Source organism: Podarcis muralis, chromosome 2, assembly GCF_964188315.1.
Source record: "Podarcis muralis chromosome 2, rPodMur119.hap1.1, whole genome shotgun sequence".
NCBI lineage: Eukaryota > Metazoa > Chordata > Lepidosauria > Squamata > Lacertidae > Podarcis > Podarcis muralis.
The window spans coordinates 83,519,226-83,531,664 of NC_135656.1; the positions used below are offsets into that span (position 1 = coordinate 83,519,226).

The following is a 12,439-nucleotide window of genomic DNA, read 5'->3' on the forward strand; positions in this document are numbered from 1 at the left end:
CACACATTCCCCTGCTCCTTCTTGCTTTTTAGATGGGGAGGAGAGTGCATTTCCCAGGTAAATTATTTCTGAGGTTCCCCCCCCTTCATTGTGCCTTGAACAGCTTCAGTTTTTATTTCATTTTTTAATATAGCATGTAAGTTGCTGCGGGTGGACAAAAATTTCTAAGATTTCTCTTGCCACTGCACACAACATAGATAAAATCACAGGACAAAACTGGGGGATCTTCTTGTCATTGTAATGCATTGGTTCACAAAAAGTGTGTTATGAGAGGAATGAGCCTTGTGTGAAGAGCCAGTTCCCCCTTGAGGGAGTATCCATTGTTACACTATAAATAGCTTGTGATTTGGTTTGACCTAGTTTACGCACCAGATGGCGCCAAGCTCACTGGAAAGCAAGAAGTCAATATTATGTTAACTTCTTAAGATGAGAAGGTAACTTCCACGACTGATATTTTTAAAATACATGTAGGTAAACACATGTTTATCTTGTAACGTTGATTCCCCTCCCCACATATCTTCATACCATGCAATTAAGCAATCACTTTTAAGTGTCAGCCTCATTCATGTACACTGACTCTTCACACAGTATCTACATTTGCCCTACAATGAGAATTACAGCAGTAGCCACTGAGTTAACATGATAATAGCTACAAGACTCTGCATAGTGAAGTTCTCTCGGGGTTAAAACTGTGGCTGGCAATGTGAAAGGGCTCACAAATAATCTGACTGCCAAATACCTAAACCAGGGGTGAGGATCCTGTGGCAGCACTCCCAAAAGTTGAATTCTAACTCCATGATTGGGGATTGTAGGAGTTGTAGTCCAGCAATATTTGTAGGACTGCAGGTTTCTCATCCCTGACCTAAAGCTTAACATTTAAAAGTGACTTCTGCCTTAAGAACCTTGTTTAGGGAGATACCCTTCTTGCCATCTCTGTGTGACCTTGTAAGTGAATGTGTCCATCATTTGAACTGTAAGGATAAATTGAAATATTTGTCCAGTTTATAGAGGATCTTAAGATCTTAAGTTTCCATTCATGTACCACTTCCATCGAATGACATTTATGAGATAAGGAGCTTGAAAGCAAGGCACTATTTAGCTTTTAAGGTAAGGAAAGGGTACCCTGGGCTGCATTACAAGATAGGCAACTCTTAAGTGCACAGCTGTCCATCTCTGCTTCCTTACTGTTTGCTTTGCCATAAGGGTACCTTAGTTTTTGTAGCTTCTTTACTCTTTCGGTGCCTGAGGTACAGTGCTCTTGTAGTTCTGAATTATCACAGTGCTAATTAGACCCTGCAAACCTACTACCAGAACTGCTCCTGCTACTAGTTAACCCCCCCCCCGACTTTGTACCTCTCTGGATTTTAGGCTTGGGATTACTTACAAATGCAAATATTTTTAATAAAGGCACTTGGTGGGCTATCACTAACACTATTTCAGAAGCATGTCTAAAGCAGTGATTCCCAAATTGGCTTGGAGCACACTAGTGTGTGCCACCGAAGAACCACAATGTGTCTTGAAGACATTCTGTTGGAGGCAAACACTCCTGCATTTCTTTTAGAATGGGGAGGCCTTGGACATCACTCATTCCCTAGCCTGCTCTATATATGGGTCAGGATACCACCCCAAAGGAGTAAGGATGCATTCCCTGTTGCTGCAGCCCAAACTACAGGTCAGGCGTTTCTTTTTGCACAAAGGTTATCTGAGTACTTGCTTGGCCTGGATCTGACAACCTTTGGCAGAAAATACAAGAGCAACTTTTAACCGCTTGCCAGTGCTCAGGAAAAGCATATTAATCTTCTGGAAGTCACTATATAATTCAGAATGCTGCTTCTTATTTCCTGCAATTTAGCGCATCCCCATTAACTTCTGGCTAAGTAGCCCTGGCTACCTCTTTAGAAATAGAGCATCGGAAAGGTCCAGATAATTCAACAAGGCTTTCAGTCCTTTCTGTAGAAATCTGAATGAGGGGTTGAGCTGAAGTAGAATACTTTGGATACATTATTAAGACCCGTTCCCTTTATATGATTCCTTTCCAGATAACTTGCTCACGTGCCCACCGTAAGCCTAAAGAGCAAGCCATGAAACAGGGTGAGGCAAATGTGATGTGTGTCCAAGCTACAAAAGGAAGTTTGTAGCCACTTGCAAAACAAGTTCCCTTGCGGGTGTGTTCTGACCCAAACATGAATTTCACTGTGGAGTATGGAAGAATGGCAGATATAACTCAACACTGCCCACGATCATGAGATGGGAAAGGAAGGGCAGTGACTGAAGAATGTATTGAATGTAGAATCGGGCATTTGTGATTGTTACAAGAGCTGTGGGCAACTTGGTGACTCTGCTCCTATTTATCCTTTGTTTTCAGTGTATTAAGATTCTCCACCACAAAGTAGGACTTTGTCCTGTTTTGAACTTGTTTTTCCCAAGTCAAATCTCAGTAGCAGGTTATTTTCTTTTAACTTATCTCTGTAAAGTCTCCCTGCCGCAAGTCCACATGCACCAGGCATTCTGCTTGTAGGATCGTCTTAAAAGCCGACGGGCCTTGTTTTCATCTCTGCTTTCTTGAAGGAGTACTTCTGATTGGTCCTTTTGTCAACCAGAATGTACCATGTTCCCCAGTAGATGCCGCTGGTCACCCCCGTGTAGCGTCCGTGGTGGTACTTCCCATTGAGGTTGGCTGCCAGGCAGGAGTCGAACCACCAGCCGGCCCCATAGTACGCACCGCAGTTGCCCATGGGGTAGTTGTCGTTGTCGCTGTCCCAAGTTGTGAAGCACTTGTGATCGTGGTTGTAGTTGCGGCTGTAGCTCAGGGCGTTGCCTGCACTGCCTTGATACTCCCGGGCTGTCAGGCGATACTTGTGGGCCTCGCTGGCCACTTTGAATTTGCGGTAAACAGCATGGCGCTTGACGCCATGCCAGTCCTCCAACTCTATGCGCACGACATGCTGGCCCAGGCGAGTTAAACTGTGGAGGTGCTCATTGCCCAGCCAGTGCTCCCCTTGCAGGCTCCCAAATCCCTGCCTGTACTCCTGCCAAGTGCGGTTGAAATCCACAGAGCCATCCTGCCGGCGCTGGAACACGGTCCACCCGCCACCATCCGTGACCATGTCACAGTAAGCCTGGCAATACACAAGACTTAAGGTTAATCGGCAGAAGCACTGGAGCACCTGAAAAAGAGCCCTTGCTCCAGCCCACGGAATCAGGCTGTGACATCATGCTCTCTTAGGAAATTTTCCACTCTGCAGGCAACATCAAGTGCTTAAAGAGGTTTAATGGTCTTTGGCTGCTCTCAGGAACTATTTTCATCAGTGGGGAACAGGGCTAAGGAGCTCCAGAAGTGAATCCTCATTACTCTCACTAAATAACCTTTGAAAACCATGGAGATATGATTAATGGTAAGTGGCAGAAACTCACCGCCTGCCTGTTCATGTGCCATTTTGGAAATTTTATTTTCAGCGGTTTAGATTTACCGTATTTTTCGCTCTATAACATGCACGTAGTTTTTAGAGGAGGAAAATCCATAGGCATGCCACCCGTAGGCATTTCCTCCATAACACGCACAGACATTTCCCCTTACTTTCTAGGAGGAAAAAAGTGAGTGTTATGGTGCAAAAAATACGGTAATTCTTTTTGATTCTGTGGTATCTGTTCTGTGCAGCATTAGTGCAGGAGTGTCCCATCTGGGCATGCATTTATTTTACTAATTACTCAATTGGATAGTAGTTGTTTTTAAGAACCACACACTTAGCGTTATGTTTTCAGTGGCTGCACTTAATCTTTCTTGCCATGGGGAACATATCTAACCAGGTTTTTTTCTTGATAGGGGACTTTGCAAAGTCCAAGTCTAAAAGGAACTTGGGGACACACTTTGCTCATGGGGAGAGAGGCCATAAGTGCAATGTTAAAAAGGATAATTCTTACCTGCTACAGTGGTACATTGGTTCTCGAATGTCTCCATTGACAAATGCCGAAAACCCGGAAGTAAATGCTTCCGTTTTCAAACGTGCCTCGGAAGTCAAACGGCTTCCGCTGTGTGTTTTTCAATTTTCTCAATTGAATTGAGGCTTCTGTATTGAGTTTTCAGTTCTTGAACATTTTTGAATGTGAACGGTCTTCCAGAATGGATTAAGTTTGAGAACCGAGGCACCACTGTACCGCCCTTTCAATATATTTTGATGGGCAGGTGTATGAAGGTTCTAATCTGCATCAATGATGGCAAGGGGGGATATTTACTCCAGATTCATTAATGCAAAGTAAAAGCTGTATGATCTTAATAAGGGAAGCAATCTACACTGAGTGAGTGGGACTTCTGAGTAAGAATACACAGGATTGCATAGCAGATTATCCTTTGCAATAGCAATGCAGAAGAGGATGAATAGAGAATGCCCACTTTAGGAGCAAACCAATGCAAATTTTATGTATGGCTACAACTTTTACATGCAGTAACACATGCCAGTGGAGCAAGGAGCTGAATGCATATTGCAATTGTGCTACCTTTGGCCAAACGGAGACCCAGTTGGCTGCATGCATATCTTATTTACTCCATTAGATAAGACACCTCAAACCTACCTACCTTACCTCAAAGTGTTGACGGAGGGGGATGGGTTGGATGGTGTATATCCCATTGTCTCGGATGCCCTGTTTATGGATCTCTGCACAATCCCGAGGATACATGTGCTCAGATTTTTCAGAGGGTTCCACTGAAAGTACATAGGAACATAGAAAGCTGCCTTAGACTGAATTGGACCATAGTTCCATCTGGAAGGCATTGAAAGGTGTAATAAACCACAGGGGCGTGGCAATGAAAACAACAGGTCCTGGACATATGACCTGTCTTGCAGGGATCTTTCACCTAGAAACTGTTACATGTATGCTAAAAAGGGGACAAAGAGTATCCTGCAATATGAAGGCAGGGGCAAGACGTACATACTTCTATGAGAGTAAACTTAGATGCTTGGTTGGTGAGCAGGATTGCACCTCCAGAGAAATCTTGGGGCACTGCTGCCTGCTTCAACATGCTATTGGATATAGAAATCAAGGGAGGTCTCCCCAAAGAATTAAGAAATTATCATGTTGTTCCGGCCAATGTGTATTGGGCTTCACACACTCAGACTGCCTTCAAACATAATGTACAACAGGTGGGTTCTAGGCAGAGGTGAGGAGTTGCATTTGCACACCTGGAGATCCATGTGTGTAAGGCATCGTTTTCCTCCTGTGACTTGACCAATTTGAAGTGCGAAGCCATCTCCTGGCTTCCCCCAAAGCCCATATTTTCTCCTCCTTGTTTTGGCTTCATTTTAAATTGTAACCTTCTGCACTAAAGCACCATGTATATTGATGGTGTTATATAAAAAACGCATCATCTTAAGGAATGAGAGACATTGTATATTTAATTAATCTTCAGCTGTTGTGGTCTAGCGTAATTTAATTTGGGTTGCAAGTTGTTTATGTTTATGCTGCCTCTGTTGCAAAGAATATATATATATATATATATATATATATATGTGTGTGTGTGTGTGTGTGTGTGTGTGTGTGTGTGTGTATATATATATATATATATATATATATATATATATATATAAAATATCTGTCTTTGATGTTAAATATTAAAAATTAATTATTATATATTATATTTAGAATAGAATAGAATAGAATAGATTCTTTATTGTCATTACACAAGTGCAACATTGCACAAGTGCAACGAAATTGGATGCCATCCCTTAAAAACAACAAAAGCAAAACAACAACAACAACCAAACAAACCACATTCCAGCCACACCCACACCAACACCCATCAAACTCCCAGGTCACACTATCGAGTTACAGCATTCAAAAAGGCCACAGCTCTTGGATAGAAACTGTTTTTCAGTCTATTTGTCCTTGACTTGATGTTTCTATATCTCCTGCCAGAAGGCAGTAGTGCAAACAGACTGTGTCCCGGGTGAGATGAATCCTGCAGGATGTTGTTTGCTTTCCTAAGACAACGGGAACCGTACAGTTCTTCCAAAGATGGGAGAGGATGACCAATAATCCTTTGGGCTGTGGTTATGACCTTCTGGAGCACCTTCCTCTCCCTAGCTGTACAACTGGAGAACCAAGCACAAATACAGTATGTAAGAATGCTCTCTATGGAGCCTCGGTAGAAGGACACCAGCAGTCTCTCACTCAGATTGTTCTTCTTCAAAAGTCTGAGGAAATAAATTCTCTGCTGGGCCTTCTTCACCAGAGCAGTGGTATTTGCGCTCCAAGTCATGCCCTGATCGATAGTTACTCCCAAAAACCTGAATTCCGCCACCCTCTCCACCCGTTCCCCGTTGATATACAAGGGCTGAATGTCCGCCTTTTTTTTCCTGTAATCCACCACCAATTCCTTGGTCTTAGCCGTATTAAGAGCCAGATGGTTCTCTCCACACCAAACACAGAGCCGCTCCACCTCGTCCCGATAGGCGGACTCATCCCCTCCTGAAATGAGCCCTACCACCGTAGTGTCATCAGCAAACTTGATGATTTTGTTGCTGGAATAGATGGCTGTACAGTCATACGTATAGAGAGCATAGAGCAGGGGACTCAACACACAACCCTGTGGTGAGCCGGTGTTAAGGCTAAGGGCTGTGGACATATGTGACCCTACTCTAACCCTCTGAGAACGTTCTGACAAAAAATCCAAAACCCAGAGACAGGTGGAGTTGGAGAGTCCAATCGCCTCTAGCTTGGACACCAGTCAAGTATATTTTGTTTGTAAGCCTCTCAGGGAATGTTTGTTTAGTGGCCATATAAATACTAAAGGCACCGGAGGCGGTGAGGAATATCTAAAGGCTATTTTGCCATATCCCAGCAGGGTGCAAGTGAGGGCATCCCTTTGTCTTTTTTCTTAAAAAAGGTCAGTTGTTTTTTTTTTATTGTATTTCTTTCTCAATAAATGGGATCAATTTACACCAGTTCTTGGGCTGGAGTAAATTTATTCAAAGTTTTGGCAGTTTCTAGGGTACCAGGAAGGATTCAAATCTTTCAGACCTAAGCCTTGCTGTCACACTCCTTTGGGGCAGACACTGCTCTGACACACTCCCTTTGTGGCCCTACTGATGATGGAGTCCCAACATCATCAGGGTCACAAGATTATGGACCATGACTGAGAGAGGGGACGATTGTAGTCTAAGTTACATAATAGATTTATACTAACCTGTAAGTGCTGGTGTCTCCTCAATCTTGTGCTCTTTCCCTATATCTGGGAGATAATTTGGAGTCTGTGAGTGAGATTACTGCAAATCTCTTGAGAAAAGCCACTGCCCACTCTATTCTCAATAGTCTGTGACTGAGCTAGTTCAATGCAGTGTTGTTATACAGATTTGCTAAGTGTTTGGATAACTTCCCCCCAGGCATCAAGGGGGTTCTACATCCCAAGTGGAACATTCAGATTCATTTTTCTCTGTGAGTGCCATTGGCGCATGGCCCCCTGCAACATATGCCATTCTTGTTTTTGTTTCTCTTAGGGTGCCTTGGGACTCCCATTATTTTGTGGGATGGATTCAAGCACATACCAGAACCTGAGGTTTGCACAGTTAAGGTGAACTAAAGGGCTCTGTCACCCTTAGGGCAACAAATCTGAAAGAAAGAAAGAAAGAAAGAAAGAAAGAAAGAAAGAAAGAAAGAAAGAAAGAAAGAAAGAAAGAAAGAAAGAAAGAAAGAAAGAAAGAACCAGACTTCTAGCAGTTTGAAAAGTGGCAGGGAAGTGCACTGAAAAATATGGGACGAACAAACGCCTAACAGGAAACATCCCACAAACAAATCAAGATGAATGCAGGCCCAGTGCTCACAAATGTCATAGATAATCACCCCACAAACCATGCTCAATAAAGACCTGGATATAAGACAGGGATGGGGAACCTGTGGCTTTCTTGGACTCCAACTTCCATCAGTCCCAGCCACCTTGGCCAATGCCCAGGAATGGTGAGAGTTCAAGTCCAATAACACCTGGAGGCCTACAGTAGTTTAAAGTGGGAAACATTGAAAAACACGTTTGTGCATTTCACATCTGAGGACCCGAATGTAAGCCCTAGGCATCTAAGGCTGGGAAGTGGATATTTTCTGTCATCAGCAGCCTTCCCTAAGATTTCATCAGGCCTCCTCCCCTGCCACTAGATAGATCCAGGATCCACAGAGCTTCCTGTGTGCAGGCGACGAGATGCCCTGATTTCACAGCATCTGGTGCTACCACTAGCTCTGCCTTTTTGGCTTCTGGCAGCAAAATAACTTGGGCAGGCATTGTGCCGCCTGCTCCCATAACAGCGTCTTTGCATCGCTGTCCCTCTTGTTCTTCTCTTGCTCTGGTATAATCAGGGAGGATGTGGAGTGGGAGAGGGCACTATCTGAAGGAAATGATGAACAGTGGGGGGATTGTGTCCAACAGAAAGGATTGCATCATCGGTCATCCTGATAGCCATAAATGTCAGCCGCAAACTCTTCAAACATATTGCTCATCAATACAGCATCCATCTGTCCGGAAATTCCTGGCGGGACACGGACTGTTGAGATGTCAGACATCAAAAGAGAAAATGAGTGGAACATCTCAAGCAGAAGAAGGGAGGGGGAAGGAAATAATGAAAAATGGTGGAGGAAAAAGCCAGGCAGAGGCGGAATGAGGACTCTGAGGTTTTGAAGGCTTTGCCTGTCCTCGTTGAACTGAAGTGGGAGACAAGACACATTCACAAGACCACTTGAGTTTATGGTGGCTTTGATTCAGCAGTGTGGAGCTGGTTAGGTGACTGCTTTGGTGCAAAGCAAGCACTGGAACTTTCTCCATGGTTCATTCTGGCCAGCATGTAGGTTCATGACAATGCCAAGCTCAGCTCACTTGGTATGTGTGCTAAGTTGGCCTTGTGAGACTTCAGCATGGGCTTAAATAGGAATATGGCCAAGGGTGGAACAAAGGAGCCACAGGAAAACACCCTGGAAGCAAAATAAATTAAAACAATTCTTTTAGAAGATAGTTAAAAAGACTCTTCTTAAAAACCTAAAAGAATCAAGTCTTCAAAAGAGTTATATGATCTAAGATAGTCTTTAAAAGAATCCTTCCAAAAGAATTTAAAAATTATAATGTAGCACCTTAGAGACCAACTGAGTAGTTTTAGGTATAAGCTTTCGTGTGTGTGCATGGTTTTTAAGAAGAGCCTTTTTAACTATCTTCTAAAAGAATTGTTTTAATTTATTTTGACTATGGCAGACCAGCATGGCTACCTACTTGAACCCTGGAAGCAAATCAAGATGAAGGAAGAATAAATGTTCATTGTCATAATAACCGCCTCATAAACAGAATGAGCATTCAGAATGAATGCTCAGTAAAGACCCGACATGGTCCAGCCACATTGTAAGATTTGCGCAAGGAACCCTGTCTCATTTTGCCTACCTCAACTCCAGGTGCAGCATGACCAAAGCAAGTCAAGAGGGCTGCCTTGACGGGGCCTGGCCTCCTTCCCTCCCTGCTCAGCACTCCAAGCTCTGTGTAGGGGGCTGTATCCCAGCAGACTGCTGTGAACTATTTACAAGGCTTTATTTAGAAATTCATAGAATTGTAGAGTTGGAAGGGACCACGGGGATCATCTGGTCCAACCCCCTGAAATGCAGGAATATTTTCTCCAATGGTGGTGTTCGAACCCACAACCTTGAGATTAAGAGTCTCATGCTCTACCGACTGAGCTATCCCTCCTTTCTCCCAACAAAAAATAGTAAAAACTCAATACAACATCACACACTAAAAACTTCCCTGAACAGGGCTGCCTTCATAGAATCATAGAATCATAGAGTTGGAATAGACCACAAGGGCCATCGAGTCCAACCCCCTGCCAAGCAGGAAACACCATCAGAGCACTCCTGACATATGGTTGTCAAGCCTCTGCTTAAAGACCTCCAAAGAAGGAGACTCCACCACACTCCTTGGCAGCAAATTCCACTGTCGAACAGCTCTTACTGTCAGGAAGTTCTTCCTCATGTTTAGGTGGAATCTTCTTTCTTGTAGTTTGGATCCATTGCTCCGTGTCCGCTTCTCTGGAGCAGCAGAAAACAACCTTTCTCCCTCCTCTATGTGACATCCTTTTATATATTTGAACATGGCTATCATATCACCCCTTAACCTCCTCTTCTCCAGGCTAAACATGCCCAGCTCCCTTAGCCGTTCCTCATAAGGCATCATTTCCAGGCCTTTGACCATTTTGGTTGCCCTCCTCTGGACACGTTCCAGTTTGTCAGTGTCCTTCTTGAACTGTGGTGCCCAGAACTGGACACAGTACTCCAGAGCAGAATACAGTGGCAGATGTCTTAAAAATCACACAGCTGTTTATATGTTTCACATCTGCTGGGAGGGCGTTCCACAGGGTGGGCACCACTACCAAAAAGGCCCTCTGCCTGGTTCCCTGTAACCTCACCTCTCACAATGAGGGAACTACCAGAAGGGCCTCAGAGCTGGATCTTAGTGTCAGGGTGGGACGACGGGCATACATAGGATTCCCAGGAGATCTCCCCTCCAGGCACTTGCCAGACAGATCTGCTTAGCTTCAGCAAGGCTGCTGCACCATGAGCCTTCAGATCATACCCCACCTCAACCCGTTGTTTGTGAAGAGAGAGAAGAGTCTCTCTCTTCGCAGACAGGCTAATGGGAAGTGGATAACGCCCCCCCCCCCCCCCCGCTGTACTCACCAAGAATGGATGCCTTCAGGACTGATTCGCTGCAAGGCAGCTTGCAGCCAGAGAGGATCCCCAGCAGCAGGGCCACCAAAGAGCTGAGCTGCTCCTCTAAGCGGTGCAGATTAAGCCGGCTCTCCTCCTGCAACTTCTGTAGGCCCGATGCCATGGAAACCACTCTGGTTTCCACCAAGCTGAGTCGGTCCATCAGGGTCCTGGTCCTGGAAGAGCTTTGTTTGTTGAGCTCTCCAGCGTGCTTCAGGATCTGCTTGAACTCCATCTGCTGCTCGCCAGCAGGGACATCCTGCACCTCCTCAGGTACTGCCGGCTCCTCAGGCCCCAGGACATGGAGCCTGCAGCTCCCCAACCCATCACAGCCGCCTTCCGGAGAAGGGAGAGGCATGGCCACCAGGGACCCTGCGCATGCTGGGTTGTCATCTCTTTGGCTGCACTCGGGGCTGTCTGAGTTCAGGCTTCCTGACTCTTGCAGAACCATAAAGAGGAAGCCCAGGCAACAAAAGCACTCGCTGAAGCGGGGGAAGAGTTTCATTTCTCTCCTTAATGCCTCGCGAGGGGGTGGGAAAGGCACACGCAACATGCAAGAAGGCACAGGCTGGAAGCTACTGCAACAGAGCTTCTTCTGTCTCCGCAGGCGAGCTGCCTCTCTAGGCCGGGAAGGCCACTCCCAGGCCGGGTCGGGGCAAACTGCCTCGCCGAAGAAAAAGTGTGGAGATTGGGGAGCTGCGAGGGAAAGGAGGAGGGAAAGGAGAGCGGCACACAGATAAAGGAGCATTTGAGACTGTCCAGCAGATTAGCATGTCATGGGCAATTAAAGCTAGGCCCCTTGTGGGAGGCAGCGATTAGCGTCTGGCTTGAGTGAGCTTTGCTCTCCAGCAAGAGGGCTTTGACTTGAAAGGCCTGTAATTTGCCTTGACATTAAAGGCACGAGGAAATCACCCAAATGCTAGCAAGGGAGCTGAGGGAAAGGAGCGGTAATCTCTTGCAGTGCTTGCTGGCCTTTGGCACAGCGTGGCCACCCACCCACCACCCATTAAGCAAGGCATGTGCTCACAGGCCTCTTCACGCTCCAAGGCCAGAAGGCGTCATGTGCACAGCCCTCCCATGCCAGACTTGACAGGCTCACTTCATCACTCCCCAGCTTTCCGCAGTTGCATCGACCAACTCTCCCTCCTTTGGGAGCAGCCTGGACCTCAGATCTCTAAGGCCTCAGATCTTTAGAGCGCTTTGATACCACTTTAAACAGTCATGGCTTTTCTCCAAAGAACTTTGGGTGCTGTGGTTTGTTAAAGTGTAAAGACCCCACTGGGTCTCCACCCTCATCGTTCAGCCCCGTCACTGAGGTCCAACTCCGAGGGCCTTCTGGCAGTTTGCTCATTGCGAGAAGCAAAGTTTCAGGGAAGCAGGCAGAGGGCCTTCTCGGTAGTGGCACCCTCTCTGTGGAACACCCTTCAGATGTCAAGGAGATAAACAATCATACGAATTTTTGCAGACATCTGAAGGCAGCCCTGTTCTGGGAAGCTTTCACTGTTTGGTGTTTTGTTGTGTTCCTTTATACTTTGTTGGATAAACCCAGTCAGATGTGTGGGGTACAAAAAAATAAAAACCACCATCATCCTCACCATTGTGCAGGGGTTCTGGGAAGCAGTTCCAAGCAACCCATCTCCAAAGAAAGTAAGCTACCGCTTTCTGATACCCTCTCATACAATTATCAGTGATATAGTCCATTCTTGGAAGCTACAAAACA

The 12,439-nt window shown here is 45.5% G+C and overlaps 1 protein-coding gene across 2 annotated transcripts; it reads right to left on the bottom strand.

Moving 5' to 3' along the window:
* Nucleotides 1-104: 104 nt before the first annotated feature.
* LOC114591726 (fibroleukin-like) lies at nt 105-11,592 on the bottom strand. Of its 2 annotated transcripts, XM_028719168.2 has the most exons (4): nt 10,690-11,588; nt 7,181-7,225; nt 4,579-4,700; nt 105-3,119 (listed from the first exon to the last, which is right to left on the bottom strand). In XM_028719168.2, the coding sequence occupies exons 1-4, from the start codon at nt 11,465-11,467 to the stop codon at nt 2,526-2,528; spliced, it is 1,539 nt and encodes a 512-aa protein (XP_028575001.2). In that variant the 5' UTR covers nt 11,468-11,588; the 3' UTR covers nt 105-2,525. The 2 variants fall into 2 exon arrangements, with proteins under 2 accessions (XP_028575001.2, XP_028575002.2); XM_028719169.2 differs by lacking the exon at nt 7,181-7,225 and having other exon boundaries at nt 10,690-11,592.
* Nucleotides 11,593-12,439: the final 847 nt, after the last annotated feature.

Excerpts from the sequence above, each read along its gene's own strand:
- LOC114591726 (XM_028719168.2), bottom strand. The coding sequence starts at position 11,467 with ATGCTCCTTTATCTGTGTGCCGCTCTCCTTTCCCTCCTCCTTTCCCTC. Across the intron at positions 7,226-10,689 it reads CCTGAAGGCATCCATTCTTG|ATATAGGGAAAGAGCACAAG; the intron begins GTGAGTACAGCG and ends ATTATCTCCCAG. Across the intron at positions 3,120-4,578 it reads CCCTCCGTCAACACTTTGAG|GCTTACTGTGACATGGTCAC; the intron begins GTAAGGTAGGTA and ends GTGTATTGCCAG.